This window comes from Gossypium hirsutum, chromosome A03 (genome assembly GCF_007990345.1).
Source record: "Gossypium hirsutum isolate 1008001.06 chromosome A03, Gossypium_hirsutum_v2.1, whole genome shotgun sequence".
NCBI lineage: Eukaryota > Viridiplantae > Streptophyta > Magnoliopsida > Malvales > Malvaceae > Gossypium > Gossypium hirsutum.
In genome coordinates, this window is record NC_053426.1 from 5,254,219 (window position 1) to 5,267,512 (window position 13,294).

A 13,294-nucleotide genomic window follows, 5' to 3' on the forward strand; every position below is an offset into this window, starting at 1 on the left:
TGATATTATAAAAAATATTTTTTAAAATTATAATTATGTAAAAAATTTTAAAAAAATCGTAAAAATTCTTAAAAAAAAAAAACTAAATATTCTCTTCCCTCTCAAGCCGCCGCTAACTTCGCCATCCTGAGCCGCTGTAAACGGTCTCCATTCAGATAGTCAGCACCGCCGAAACAATTCTAATCCGAAAATCCTACCTTTTTTTTGCTCACCCAGAAAAAGAAACCCCACCTCTAATATGGCCAAAATGGATATAATGAAAAGAAAAGGTTAATGAAATGACTTAACCCCAAGATCAGAGAAGCATAATCAAGGAAAGGATTAAAAAATAATGTTAAAATTTACCTTATTTTTATCATTTTTCTTAGCGGTAACACTATCTGCATTCACCTTGTTTATGGCAACACATGTGTATCCAAATTGTCCATGTCCCAACAATTTCCCAATCGTGTAAGGCTTATCAAAATCTTTATGGTACCTCTGAAATCCGTACGCTTGCCCCACGGGATGATCCCACTTTGCTTCCTTGTACCTGGTTTCCGCTTGTTTCTCAGAGGCTGAGAACACCTCACCTGTTTTTCCGCATTGGTCGCTGTTGTTGCGGCAGGGGGTTGTTGTTCTTTGCGGTGCTGGGCGGTGGTGTTGCTGCTTAAACCACCACCACCTACTTTGGTGATGGAGAGACGAGTCCCCCATGATTTATGACAAAAGGGATCAGTTTTAGAAAGACAAAACGGAGAGTCTTTAGTTTTTCTTTTTTTCGAATTTTATGATTTTTAAAATTTTTTTACATAATTATAATTTTAAAAGTATTTTTATAATATCAAAATAAATACATAGTGTTCAGAATTTTTAAAGATTTTTTATACTTATTAGAATTTCATAAGATTTTTTAGAATTATAATTAAAAAATTTATAAAGGATCAAATTGAATGTTTTAACTATAATTTAAGAGTCAAATTAGATATTAACTATTAAGATAACCCACCATGTTATTTTTCCCTGTAATAGCTGTTAACAGAGGAGTGACCAAAATATTATAACTCATTAACATTAATAATTAAAATGTAATTTTTCATAGTTCCGTAATAAAAAAAAATAATTTTAATTAAAGTTTAGTGATTATTTTTGTAGCTTACCAGGAAAAAAAGAAGAAGAAGGTAAACTTCACTCAAGGTTACTAGACTATACTAAATTTACGTTTTTTTCACTCAACTTCAAAAAATTGTAAAATGGTCATTAAACTATTCAAAAATTTTTATTTAAGTCACTAGGTTGTTAAGGTTTTTTGTAAAAAAAGTTCGGCTAGTGATCTTCAAGTAATGATTCGACGATTGGTACAGTGAATCAATATGCATCAATGAGTAGAAGAACATCAGTGAGTCCACAGTGAATTTGGATTTTTTTTATGAAAGTTATTGGGGTTATCAGGAGTTTTGAGTCTATACTCTAAAATGCCTTGTACATAAGAACATGGGTTTGAGTGGCACGGTTTGCCTGCCCCTGCCACATTGACTTGAGATGAACAAACTTATGGTGTATCTTTGTTTTTGGAGTTCATTTTACTGATAATACAAGTCAATGGTATTTTATTGTTTGGATGGATTGCCTTTGCAGCTTTCATCTCATTCTTTTGTTTTGTGATCTCTTGGACTCTATAATTGTTGATGTAATAGGCCAATTTTGGCCTGACCCAATTTATATAATAAAAATAAAAAAATAAATCAAATCAATAAAAGTCCAAATTTTGCAGCCTATTTTTTTTTCAAATATCAGAGCCCAATTAACAGCATGCATAGCCCAAATCAGAACTACCCAAACCCAATTAAAACTCCAAAACTAGCCCTAGCCCACTAACCCACAACATGTTCAGAAAATAAAAACCCTAGGCCTCCCTTTGACTAGCGCCGCACGTCACCTCGTGCGAGACCACCGCCGCACGCCATCCTCCACGCGTCTAACACCTGCAAAAATTGAATGCAACAGCAGAAAGGAACACGCGAGCAACAGTGGTAGTAAATAGCAAAGAGACAAAATAATAGAAGCTAACAGTCTGTAACTCGGTTATAAAAGCCGATTTATTTCCTTTTTAATTTTTTTTACGCACAAAAAGAAATCAAAGCAAAACAGAAGCTTAAAAAGGTTGATTTTGATTTTCATTTCTCGTTTTCTTTTCGATTTCCTTTTTATTTTTTATTTTTTTATGTTTTATTATAAATCTATTTTAAATAAAAAGATAAAATAAAAAGAGAAGAAGAGAAAACTTACCTGAACCCCGAGGTAGCGTCGTCGGAGTCCCCTCTCCATCGTCAAAACCGAATCAAAATGGGAGGAAGGGCTTTCTTCTCTCGGGTTTTCAGGCTGAGAAGGCATGGCCTTTAAGGGAGTTTTAAACAGGGGCTAAAAAGCCCGTTTCGCACCCTTCCGACCACCGCCCACGGTAGAGGAGCGGCGGCTCGGTGACGACTCCCCAAGACTAGGTCGAAACCCTAGTAGAGAAGAGGGGAAAGGGGTTTTAAGATTTAAAAAAAAAAAAACGGTAACAAAATGATTTTTTTAAGAAAAAGGTTGCTTTTATACACAATCAAATGGTGCCGTTTTGCACCCAAAGCCCCAGCGCCAAAAAGGCGTCGTATAGGCCATGACTCGTGCGATCCGACCCGCTCTAGGGGGGATCTGCGCTTTTCTGAGTTAAGGGCTATTTGCGCCTGTAGTCCCTTCGATTTTGGATTTGTTACTTTAGGCCCTTTTATTATTTTTATTTTTTTATAAATTTAACTACCTAATTTTATTTGGTTTTTGATTGAGTCCTTGGCTCTCTGATGCTTTGAAAATGGACACGCATCCTTGTAGTTGGGGAATAATTTCATATTTAGCCCCTGTCTGTTTTCATACCTTAGATTTTAGCCCCCTTATTTATTTATCATTTTTTTTACTTTTTTTGTGTTTTGATTTAATCCTCAAGCTATTTGATTTCAATCCCTTTCCACAAATTATTTGTTTATTTATTTAATTTTTTTATGTGCTATTTATAGTAAGTTTATTTATTTTATTTACTTTAAATCTTTTCGCATGTTATTATTTTAGACTTACTTGTCTTATTTATTTTTTAAATCTTTTCGTATATTGGTTTATTGTAAACTTTCACATATTATTTATTTCAAATATATATATATTATTTGTTTAAAACTATTTTATATATTATCTATTTTAGATTTTTACGTATAAAATGTAATTTAAACTGTTTTATGTATTATCCATTTTAAGATTTTTGTATTGTGTATTTGAAACTATATTATCATTTTTATATATATTATTTATTTGAAGTTATCCTTTTATTTATTTCAAGTTATTTTATAAATTGTTTATTGTAAAATGTTATTCACGTTAAATTGATTTATACATTGTTTTGTTTTGTTTTCTTCGTTTGTTAATGTTGATATTAACATGGTGTATTATGTGAATATCGTCATTATATATATGCTTTAGGAATTATTTGTTAATATTCCATATTGTCGACCTTCATTAACATAGCATTTAATTCATGTATTATTATTCCATGCTCTATATTGCCTTTTTACTTTATTTCGTTTACATTGCATTGTGTATGAAGTTTCAACGTATTTATCCAATATGGATCGTTTCATTTTATTTCAAACAAAATAAACGCACATTGCTAAGTGTTGCACTCGTTATTATTTAAAAAGAAAACATTTCAAAATAAGGCAATATTTTACGTTTCGAGAATTCAAGAAATCGTACTCTAACTTACGGGGTTTCGATTTTCTTGTTAAACCTAAATAGCCAAATACCCATTTGGATTTCAAAATATACAAAGTTTCGATAAAAATTAAAGGCAAACTTATTCTCGAGGATTTAAACATTGCATCCTAACTTACGAGATGTGGCATTTCGTTATATCGGGACGAGAGGGCCTTTAATGCTCGTTTCAACTTAATTCAAGCATTTTTTTAATGAGCGCTAATAAAAAGGATCATATTTTAAAACCTTTTCAAAATTTCAACTTTCGACATTAAGACATTAAATAATCAGTTAGGTACCAATTTTGGGCGTGACTAGAGTGCTAATCCTTCCTCGCACGTAGCTGACTCCCGAACCCGTTTTCTCGAATTTCGTAGACCCAAAATTGTTGTTTTAATAAAACAAAACATTTTATTAAAACAATCAAATTACGAGGTGATTCGATCACACCTAAACAAAAAGGATTGGTGGCAACTCCTATTTTCGATTTTTATTTCCAAAATAAAAAGTCGACCCTTTTCAAAAAAATAGTTTCGACAGTTGATATCGGTGTCCAAGTGTTACCGGACAACTAATTTGTCCCTAAACTGTAACGGAGGTTCCCAGCATAAGCCCAAGCAAGGGTAGCGGATCCTCCAAAAAGTGTAAGATGCATTTAGACACACTAACCCTTGAGTAGCCAGTGAGATATTTGAATGTATGAACTGAGGGAGATCATTTGGAAAAATGCATGGGAAAGGTGATTTACCATCCCCCAAGTATCCTGTGCTGTATTCACCTTAGTTTATAATAGTATAATAATCTGGTCTTATGATCCATGATGCCATACCTCATAGTTGATCAAGTTCCTTGTATATTCTGCTTTAGGGTAGAAAAGGCTCGTTTCGAGGATACCGGCAGCTTCGTAAATTCCATGAAAACATCTGGTTTGCTGGTGAGGGATTGCTCAAATGGCACATTCATGAGGAGCCATGAAATAAACTTGAGCAAAGGTTGTTAACATGCCATAAGACTTCAGTATATATCTAACCTTCATAATGCACCTCCTTGAATTAAACTTCAAGGTTTTTGCGTATCTGTTTCAGAAGTTTGGGAATTCTTTGTCATTGTTTAGGTGAACTTGGCCACTAATTAGGGATTTTTTAAAAAGGTAATGAAGAAGAGAGGGGAGCTCCCAGAAAAATATAGTCCATTGCCGGCTTATGACAATTGCATATAGTGGGACTATGAGACCCACGTATATAATTGCCAATGGTGAATCTCAAATTTAAGTTTTACTAACTGAACCAAGACCTTATTGACAATTAAATTAAAATTATATTGAAAATTCTAATTGAATTATATTAGACTCCAAAAAAGTAAGTTTTTAGTTGAGTTTTATATATTTTTTAGTAATAAAATAATGAAAAAATCAGATTAAATTGTGGTATGCAAACCATTGCATCCGAAGAACTCCACATCCTGCAGCTGGGGCAGGGAAGGTTCGAAGAACGTCTCCATACGAATGGACTGATTTTACCTTGAAGTCAGCTACTGTATTCGCTTCACGACAAGCATGTTTGAATTTCACAGTTCACTCTCGACGGCGAAGCTCAGCAATCTGTCTAAACATGCCCTCTTCGGTCCCTCCACTCGACAGCGGCTGTTTTACAATTCCCTCATTGTCACTTTCGACGATTATCTTGTTATAATCCAAACACCAGGCTAACAATAATCCATCCAAAATGGTCCAAACCGCCGCGTATCTACAGTACTAGTCCCTAAACTTTTCCCAAAGCAGATAACCCACTGAGTTTTCTCATCTCGTAGGACTCATTACATTGTTTTATTTAAAATAAATTAATTATCATTATCAAGAAGATTTTAATAGAAAATAAGTTAATTTTATACATAAACTACTCTGCTTTCCATGCCATGCTTGATTGTATGTATTAATTAAAATACAATTTATTTTTAATTGGCTAAAATTTTTTATTAGTCCATTTATTTTATGAAAGTTTTGGATTTAGTCCCTATACTTTAATTTGATCATTTTTAGTTCCTGTACTTTTCAAAATTTAAAATTTTAGTCCTCACCAGATGATAGTTGTTAAATTCATTAAGTAAGTTATGCTATTTCCAAAATTTGATGCGTTAGACATATTATCATATGTGTAATACCATGTTAGCTTGTCATTTTTACATATTACTCAGTAAAAAATAGCTAATAATGAATTAACAATTGTCATTTGCGTCAAGATTGAAATTCAAAACTCACAACTCAGAATGATCAAGTTGAAGAATATGGACTAAATCTACAACTGTATGTATAGTACAAGACTAGTAATTTCAAAATTTGAAAAGTACAAGGACTAACTTTGACCAATTTGAAAAGTATAAGGACTAAAATTGATCAAATTAAAGTATAGTGACTAATTCCACAACTTCTATAAAGTACAATATAACACCCCTTGCCCGAATTGAACCTATATCTCAAGTAAGGAATATCACATTTGAACACATTGACCGCTTAACTTGAACATTTATTTAAACACTTCATTTTAAAATATATGAGCTTATTTGAAGTTATTAAAGTCATTTCTACGCTTCCTTTAAAGTTTGGTTACAAATAAGGGCCATTTCGAGTCAAAATAAGGTAAACATGGTCAATGTCACGACATTGGAAAATGGGTGTCATGACACTGAGGGTAGAATACTCCAATGTCATGATACTAACTTTTGGTGTCACGACACTGAGAGTAGAATACTCCAATGTCGCGACACTAACTTGTGGTGTCGTGACAACAGAGACAGATTGCCCAGAACATGGCTTAAACACCTAAAACTAAGTCAAAACTATCTCCCATTTTTATACTATTTTGCATGGTAAGATTATGAGATGAGCTGAATTTTGTATATCGAGTTGAATTGATACGATTTTGATTGGTTAGAGATATAGAGAACTAAATTGAAAAGAATTAAAAATAATGAATTTTGATGAAAAGGTGAAATTGAATTTGAATTGGGCTCATTCGTGATATTATATATATAATGATGATTGGTTGATAAATCAAAAGTGATGATGATGTATAAATTGGACTATATTCGAAATTGGATAATTTGTTACCTTATTAACTGTTCGAGTAGAGTCGGATATAGTTGACATGCCGTAGAATAGGTAGAGTGCGAGATACTTTGACTACATGTCGATGAGGCATTGGGTGTCATTTCACTTTTGATTCAATCTCTTTTGATCTAGTCTTCTTTTTCTTTTGTTACATTGTTTGCCCTAAATGCCTAATTAAAGCCCAAAAAGAAACTCAAAATTAAAAAAAATTATAAATCCCAAAAAATGGTTGGGTTGACGACACCAACTCCGCCAACCTTACTATTTGCTACAGAGATTTGTCATTTTAGTCACTCAACTTTTCAAAATTAAATATTTTAATCACTCATCTATTAATATTTAATGGAAGTTTAACATGAGTTTTGTTTTATTGGCCTAATAACATATGAGTGATTAAAATATTTAATTTTAAAAAGTTGAGTTACTAAAAAAAAATAGTAAGATGACTAAAATTGACCGAATTAAATAATTGAATAACTATTCTTATACTTTACCCAATAATATAAATATCACTTTTGATTAAAAAAAGTTTAAAGTAGGATGAGAAACCAAATATAGTTCATGAGCTATTTCATCTTAAAATTACATTTATTAACTTGAAAACTGCTTCTTCTTCTTCTTCTTTTTTAAGTTTAGTTTAATATTAAGTTTAATAATTCTGTAACTAACTCAATTTTTTTTCCAAAATTTACTTAATAAATAAAGTTGACGAGGTTTAGTATATTTTTGTTCAAAATTTTTTTAATTTATTATAGGTTTTTATTATATTTGTCTATTTTGATACAATGTCTATAATCATCTATAGCCACTCTTTAACTCTTAAATAGGAGGATAATGTGTTTTAGCGCACTTAAACTACGTCCTCTTACACTAGCAACAATGTCGATATCACTCGAAGACAAAAAAAAAAGTATAAGGTAAGTGCATTTTTTGGGCGGAATTTGAATTTATTTTAATTGTGGGATCTAAGGCCAGAACCCACACTCCTAAATGGGATTGAAAATGCTAGCACTTGAGATACGTAAATCTTGAAAATGTTGAATCTAATTTGACTTCAATTCTTGCGTATATGAAATTCGGAAGATTTGGTCTTAATTAATTAATGCTTAAGAGCATCTTTTAAAGCCATTGTAGAGTCGAAACCGCACTGATGAAGTATCAATGCATGGTGGAAATTGATGACCATGAAGAGTGTTAGGTATGGATTCAACCGGACGGATTCAGAATTTTACTTTAACGGATTAAATTTTTAAATTCGAATGAATTTTGTTTTAAGATAAAAAAAAAGTATTAATTTTTTTTTGGATTTTTTTATCAAACAAGTTAATTTAATGTTTTTTAAAAAGCATAACAATTTAACTGTAAAAAAAATTAAAAGAAAAAAAGATACTATATAAAATTAAATATTTATTTTCAATATGTAAAAATGAATAACTAATACTATATATACTGAAAATATCATAAATATCATTATAATTTCAAAAATTAAATTAAAAAAAAAATTGGCCTTAGTCCTATTTTTCAATACTAGGCATTCTAAATTGCACCCTCTGCTTTTTCATAAGATAGAACTCATCAATGATAGAATCTGTTAAAAATTCTCGAGGTATCTCCTTTTTATGTATGCTACCAAGAAAGTTAAAAGAAAATCATTCTCCGTTATATTGCAAAGCCTTGTCTTCACATTTTCATGGTTGCAAATGCTAATACGGTTGTTGCAGTAGAACTGGAAAAGTTAGCACAAGACGAATAATATATTAAACAACAACATATTAGGAAAAAGAAGAAAATAGTTCAAATAAATAAAGAACATAATTTATATAAAAATATTTACCGAGAGATCTTTTGCGTAAGGAGCCGAGAGGAAGATAATTTATATATATTTTTTACTTTGTGCTCTCAGTCTCGACATCAAAACTCCTTTATTTTTTTTTATCAAAAGTGTCCGCACCTTAATAGAGGAAGATAATTCCTTAACAAAATATACAAATCAAAATATAAGAAAGTCACTAATCTAATGTGTATGGGTTTGGGTCAAATCAATTAATTCTGAAATTTGACTTTAAAGTCTATATTGGGCCTCTAAGTTTAGTTTTTCAAGGTACATCATATATTAATATTTAATTATTATTATTATAAAGTTATATAATTAAAAATTGAACAATGCTTTGTTAATAAAAAATATAATCTTATGGTTTAAGAGGGCAAAATATATGAAATACAATTTGACTAAGGGTGTGAATGTTATATAATGTAGACATCAAATCTAAAATACATGAATTCTAAGGGGTGACCGCTTCGCCTGGATCCATCCTTGGGTTCAACTCATAATTTCTAATATCTCAAAGTTTTACCATATTTATCTTAAAATGTTGAATTCACTTCTTAAAATTTTGAATTCACTTTTTAGGACTCGAGACATCATTGTATAAATTATCACCAATCTTCACTAATTTATATATAAAAAATTGTTACGGATAACATAAACCATTCCATGTATAGTTTTTTTCATTAAAGATCATAAAACCTTAAAAAAATCTTCTTTTGTTTGTTTGTTTTCTTTCCTTTTTTTTGGGTTCATAGATAAGGAAATGAACATGTCCAGGTGGTACAGTGAAAACCCACACCACTCTTTCCCATATCTACAATTGAATGTGATGTAATTCCACGATGAAGATTGTTTAGTAAATTGGAGAAAGAAAAAGAACATCTAGATGCTATGATTGTACCACAAGGGCACTTAGCCCATATATATTATCTGGTTTTGTTAACTGAATGAGATAAACATGGTTGCGTATCCATCTTGTCATTTGTTTTTTGTTGCCCAAGAAATGATGTCCGTAGGGGCCATTAATCATGTCCACCAATCCATCCAAGATTCAGATCATGTATGGTATCCTCTCAGCTATAGTGGGTTACCATTTTTCTTTCATTTTCTTTACTTCCTTGTACATAGCTAGATTCATGCTTTGGCATCTTCCCTGGTTTGAGTGGCTAGGTACATTCCATATATGGATTCATTTACGAGTAAAATTAGAGTAGTTTTGTACAATTAATATTTTAATAATTTAACCGTTAAATTTAATAAAATATTTGTATTTATTATACATGTGAATTTTTGAGTTGGTCTGATATTTATATCATGCCGATCTAAAATATTGTTTAATTTTTTATAATAAAACAAATAGCAAAAAAAATTTAATTTACTCCAAATTTAACATACATGATTTATATAATTAAATGAAATATGAAATATGACAGCTGAATTGTTAAAATATTAATTGTATACAAAGTTATTAAAATGTGTAAAATCATTTTAATTTTATACCTGTGTAAGTAGATTTCTCCCATATCCTTCTGCATTAACAACAATACACATACTAATCGAACTAAAACTCAATCGTCAACTTAAATCTAATATCTTAAAACTAAAATCCAAATCATATTTTAATCAAACTAAATAGTTTTATTTAATTTATTTTTTGAATTTAATATTTCTATCAAAATATAAAGAATGATTCAATCCCATTCTCCTCAGAAAGTAACTTTTTTTTATGTGATATACAATGAATTTAGAGTTGAAATCTGGATATTGTTTTTAAGTGCAGGACCCATTTTTTATGCTTCTCCAAAGTAGCCATCAAAGCACAGACAGATTGTTCACTTACTTTGTGGAGGGTTAAATGATAGTCGTATAGGAGCTTAAGGCCTGAGGGGACCCATTAATATTTTCCGCTTAAATTTGTCCTTTTGGGTGGATAGTTCTCAAACGTGTGCACTGTGCAATTGGTGTAGGTGTCTTTTCCCATCAATAATGGGGGGGGGGGGTTTGATGATTATTATGATTAAGGAAGAAAAAAGAGGAGGATGTGTTGTTGCAAGTGTAAGTGATCACATCAGGTCAGATCAGCTCAGTTTCTGAAAATAAAAAGAGGATGGTAGTGCAATGTGTGTTTCGTGATGACTGATACATCATATATGATTTGTATTTGATGATCATTAGAAATGATAATTCATTTTATATAGTTTTAATTGCATAAAAATTATTTTTAAAATAATTAAGTCTTAAAAAATATTAATATTAAATTAATTAAATCAACAAGGGAGTGGGTGGAATTGTAAAGTATATTATACACTTTGGGAAGAACACATGTTTAAATTTTGAAAATGATGTTATTGTGAGTGGCAATTATAAACATCGAATATGAATCATAAAATAAATATAAAAAATAAAAACGTATTAAATTAATTAGGAAATTTAATAATTAATTTAATATTAAATACCAGTTCAAATATTTAAAATAGTTAATTCAAATTGTAAACACATGTGTATTTATTATATAAGAAATTTTAATTTGACATTTTTTAAATTGTATCAATATTGTCTTTTTAATTCCCCAATCTATGCATGTAGTTCTATGTCACTTTCATTTTGGTCACCTAAAAAAAAAATCTTGCTTTAAGCATTGATCGAGGTAAAAAAAAGTAAGGATTAAAATAAAAAAGCGATAAAAACTAAAATAATGGATTAAAAAATTGTCAAGTTGTACTTGTTTGCCCCTTGGCAAAAGTTCTAATTTTTTTCAATAATGAAAATTTAAATTTAAAAACATAAAAATCAATCAAATAAATTATTAAAAAAATTTATTCATTGATAGTGACAACCAATTTGTTGCTATAATATTGAAATTAATTAAATTAATTAAATTAGTCTCCTTCTAAATTTTAAACTTTTAGTTTATGTTTCCAAATTAAAATCAACTCAAATAACTTTTCTTTAATAATTGTCTACGAAACACAAAGTTCTTTTGATTATATTATTTTGAATCTTCTATACTAAGCTAAAAGCAACTTTTTTGCAATTAATTAAATTAATTAATTTTATCTTCTATGCCAAACAAAACACATAATGTTTTTCGTCACTTTTGTACCCAAACGAAGAACAAGAAATTAGTTTAATTAATTGCAAATATTTTTTTCTTTTTCTTTTTAGCTTAGCATGGAAGGTTCGATATTATATAATCAAAAGAAATTTAAGTTTCGTAAGAAATTATTAAATGAGTTATTTGAATTGATTTCATTAAGGATAATTTAGAAGCATAAAATAAAAATTTAAAATTTAAAAGATTAAATAAATTAATTTCAATATTATAGTAACAAACTATTTTTTCACTTTAATCTTTTTTTTTTTTGGTACCCCAATCAATGTTTAAAAAAAAGTTTTTTTTAGGTAACCAAAACAAGAGTAACCTAGAAGTTGGCTGACCAAAATGAAAGTGTCAACATAATGTGGCTCGTACAGTTAACAGCCGTTAGAGATTTAACACTTGAGTGACTAAAATGAAAGTACCATAAAAATTGAATGACGAAATTACAAAGATTTTATCTGGGTGACCAAAATAAAAACGTCCTAAAAATAGGGTGACCAACTAGGCAATTTATCATAAAATTTAAATAATAGTTTGACGACTAAAGTTAAACCCCATTGATTCATATTTGGGTTTTACCATGATTTGCTGAACAAGATCATGGCTTCCACTTTCCAATTCTAAGTGCTATTTCATGAAAGTTTTCACCACAAAAAATAAACAAAGGACATCAAGGATGAGTGATATATCTTTTCTTCTTTCATTTTTTAAAGATAAATGAAGAGATAATGATTAGATGAGTGATATTTTTTTTCTTCAATTTCTTAATTATTTTAGACCATATTTTTAGTATTTATAAACAATTATAAAAAGAAAAATACATTGGCATGATAGCTATAGATCCCTCTTTTTTATTATTGTTGTTTTCTTTTTCTTTTGATTTGTGGATGGGTTGGCTAGGAAGAAAAGAAAAAGAAAAAGAAAAAGAAGGGGAGAAATTGAAATGAGAAGGAAAGGAAATGAAAAAAGAGAGTAAGTGAAAAGAAAAAGAAAAATAGAAAAGTTTGATTTTTTTTTTAATTTTTTTTAAAGGATTTCATTTGAGGATGGATTGAATGTCAACGTCCAACTTATTTGAGAAAAGAAAATTATTTATTTTTAAACAATATATTTTAAATATTGGTTTACATGATAACTCAAAGATGGATTTAAAATTAATATATAATACAAAATAATCTTGCATGTCAATGACATTCTACTTATTGAGAATGATGTAGATGATATGTCATTGATTAAGTTGTCATTTATTTTATAGTTTGAGCATGAGTGACTTAGGATAAACTAATTATGTTCTAAGTATTTGAGTCTTGAAAAGATTGAAAGAACATAATGATAATTTGTCACAATATTCATACATTGGTAAAGTTGTGGAAAAATTTGCAATGCAAGTTGCTAAGAAAAGTACATAATGTTTTATACTATGATGATAACTTTCTTTAGGAGATTGTCACGAGACAATGGAAGAAAGAAAGTGTATGAATAAGGTTATAAGAAATCT

General features: G+C 29.7%; 1 protein-coding gene and 1 long non-coding RNA gene across 2 annotated transcripts; both read right to left on the minus strand.

Moving 5' to 3' along the window:
• LOC121224071 (calcium-dependent protein kinase 16) lies at positions 1 to 746 on the minus strand. Its single transcript, XM_041106554.1, has 2 exons — positions 346 to 746; positions 1 to 233 (listed from the first exon to the last, which is right to left on the minus strand). The coding sequence occupies exons 1-2, from the start codon at positions 694 to 696 to the stop codon at positions 180 to 182; spliced, it is 405 nt and encodes a 134-aa protein (XP_040962488.1). The 5' UTR covers positions 697 to 746; the 3' UTR covers positions 1 to 179.
• Positions 747 to 1,664: 918 nt separating this feature from the next.
• Positions 1,665 to 2,627, minus strand: LOC121224073 (uncharacterized). The gene is made up of 2 exons (XR_005921520.1): positions 2,269 to 2,627; positions 1,665 to 1,964 (listed from the first exon to the last, which is right to left on the minus strand). It is a non-coding gene; the product is annotated as an uncharacterized lncRNA (long non-coding RNA).
• Between the last annotated feature and the right edge of the window lie 10,667 nt (positions 2,628 to 13,294).

Bases quoted from the DNA above. Each gene is read 5' to 3' on its own strand.
- LOC121224071 (XM_041106554.1), bottom strand. From the start codon at position 696: ATGGGGGACTCGTCTCTCCATCACCAAAGTAGGTGGTGGTGGTTTAAG. The intron at 234-345 runs GTAAATTTTAAC...TGGCCATATTAG, and splicing joins AGAAAAATGATAAAAATAAG to AGGTGGGGTTTCTTTTTCTG.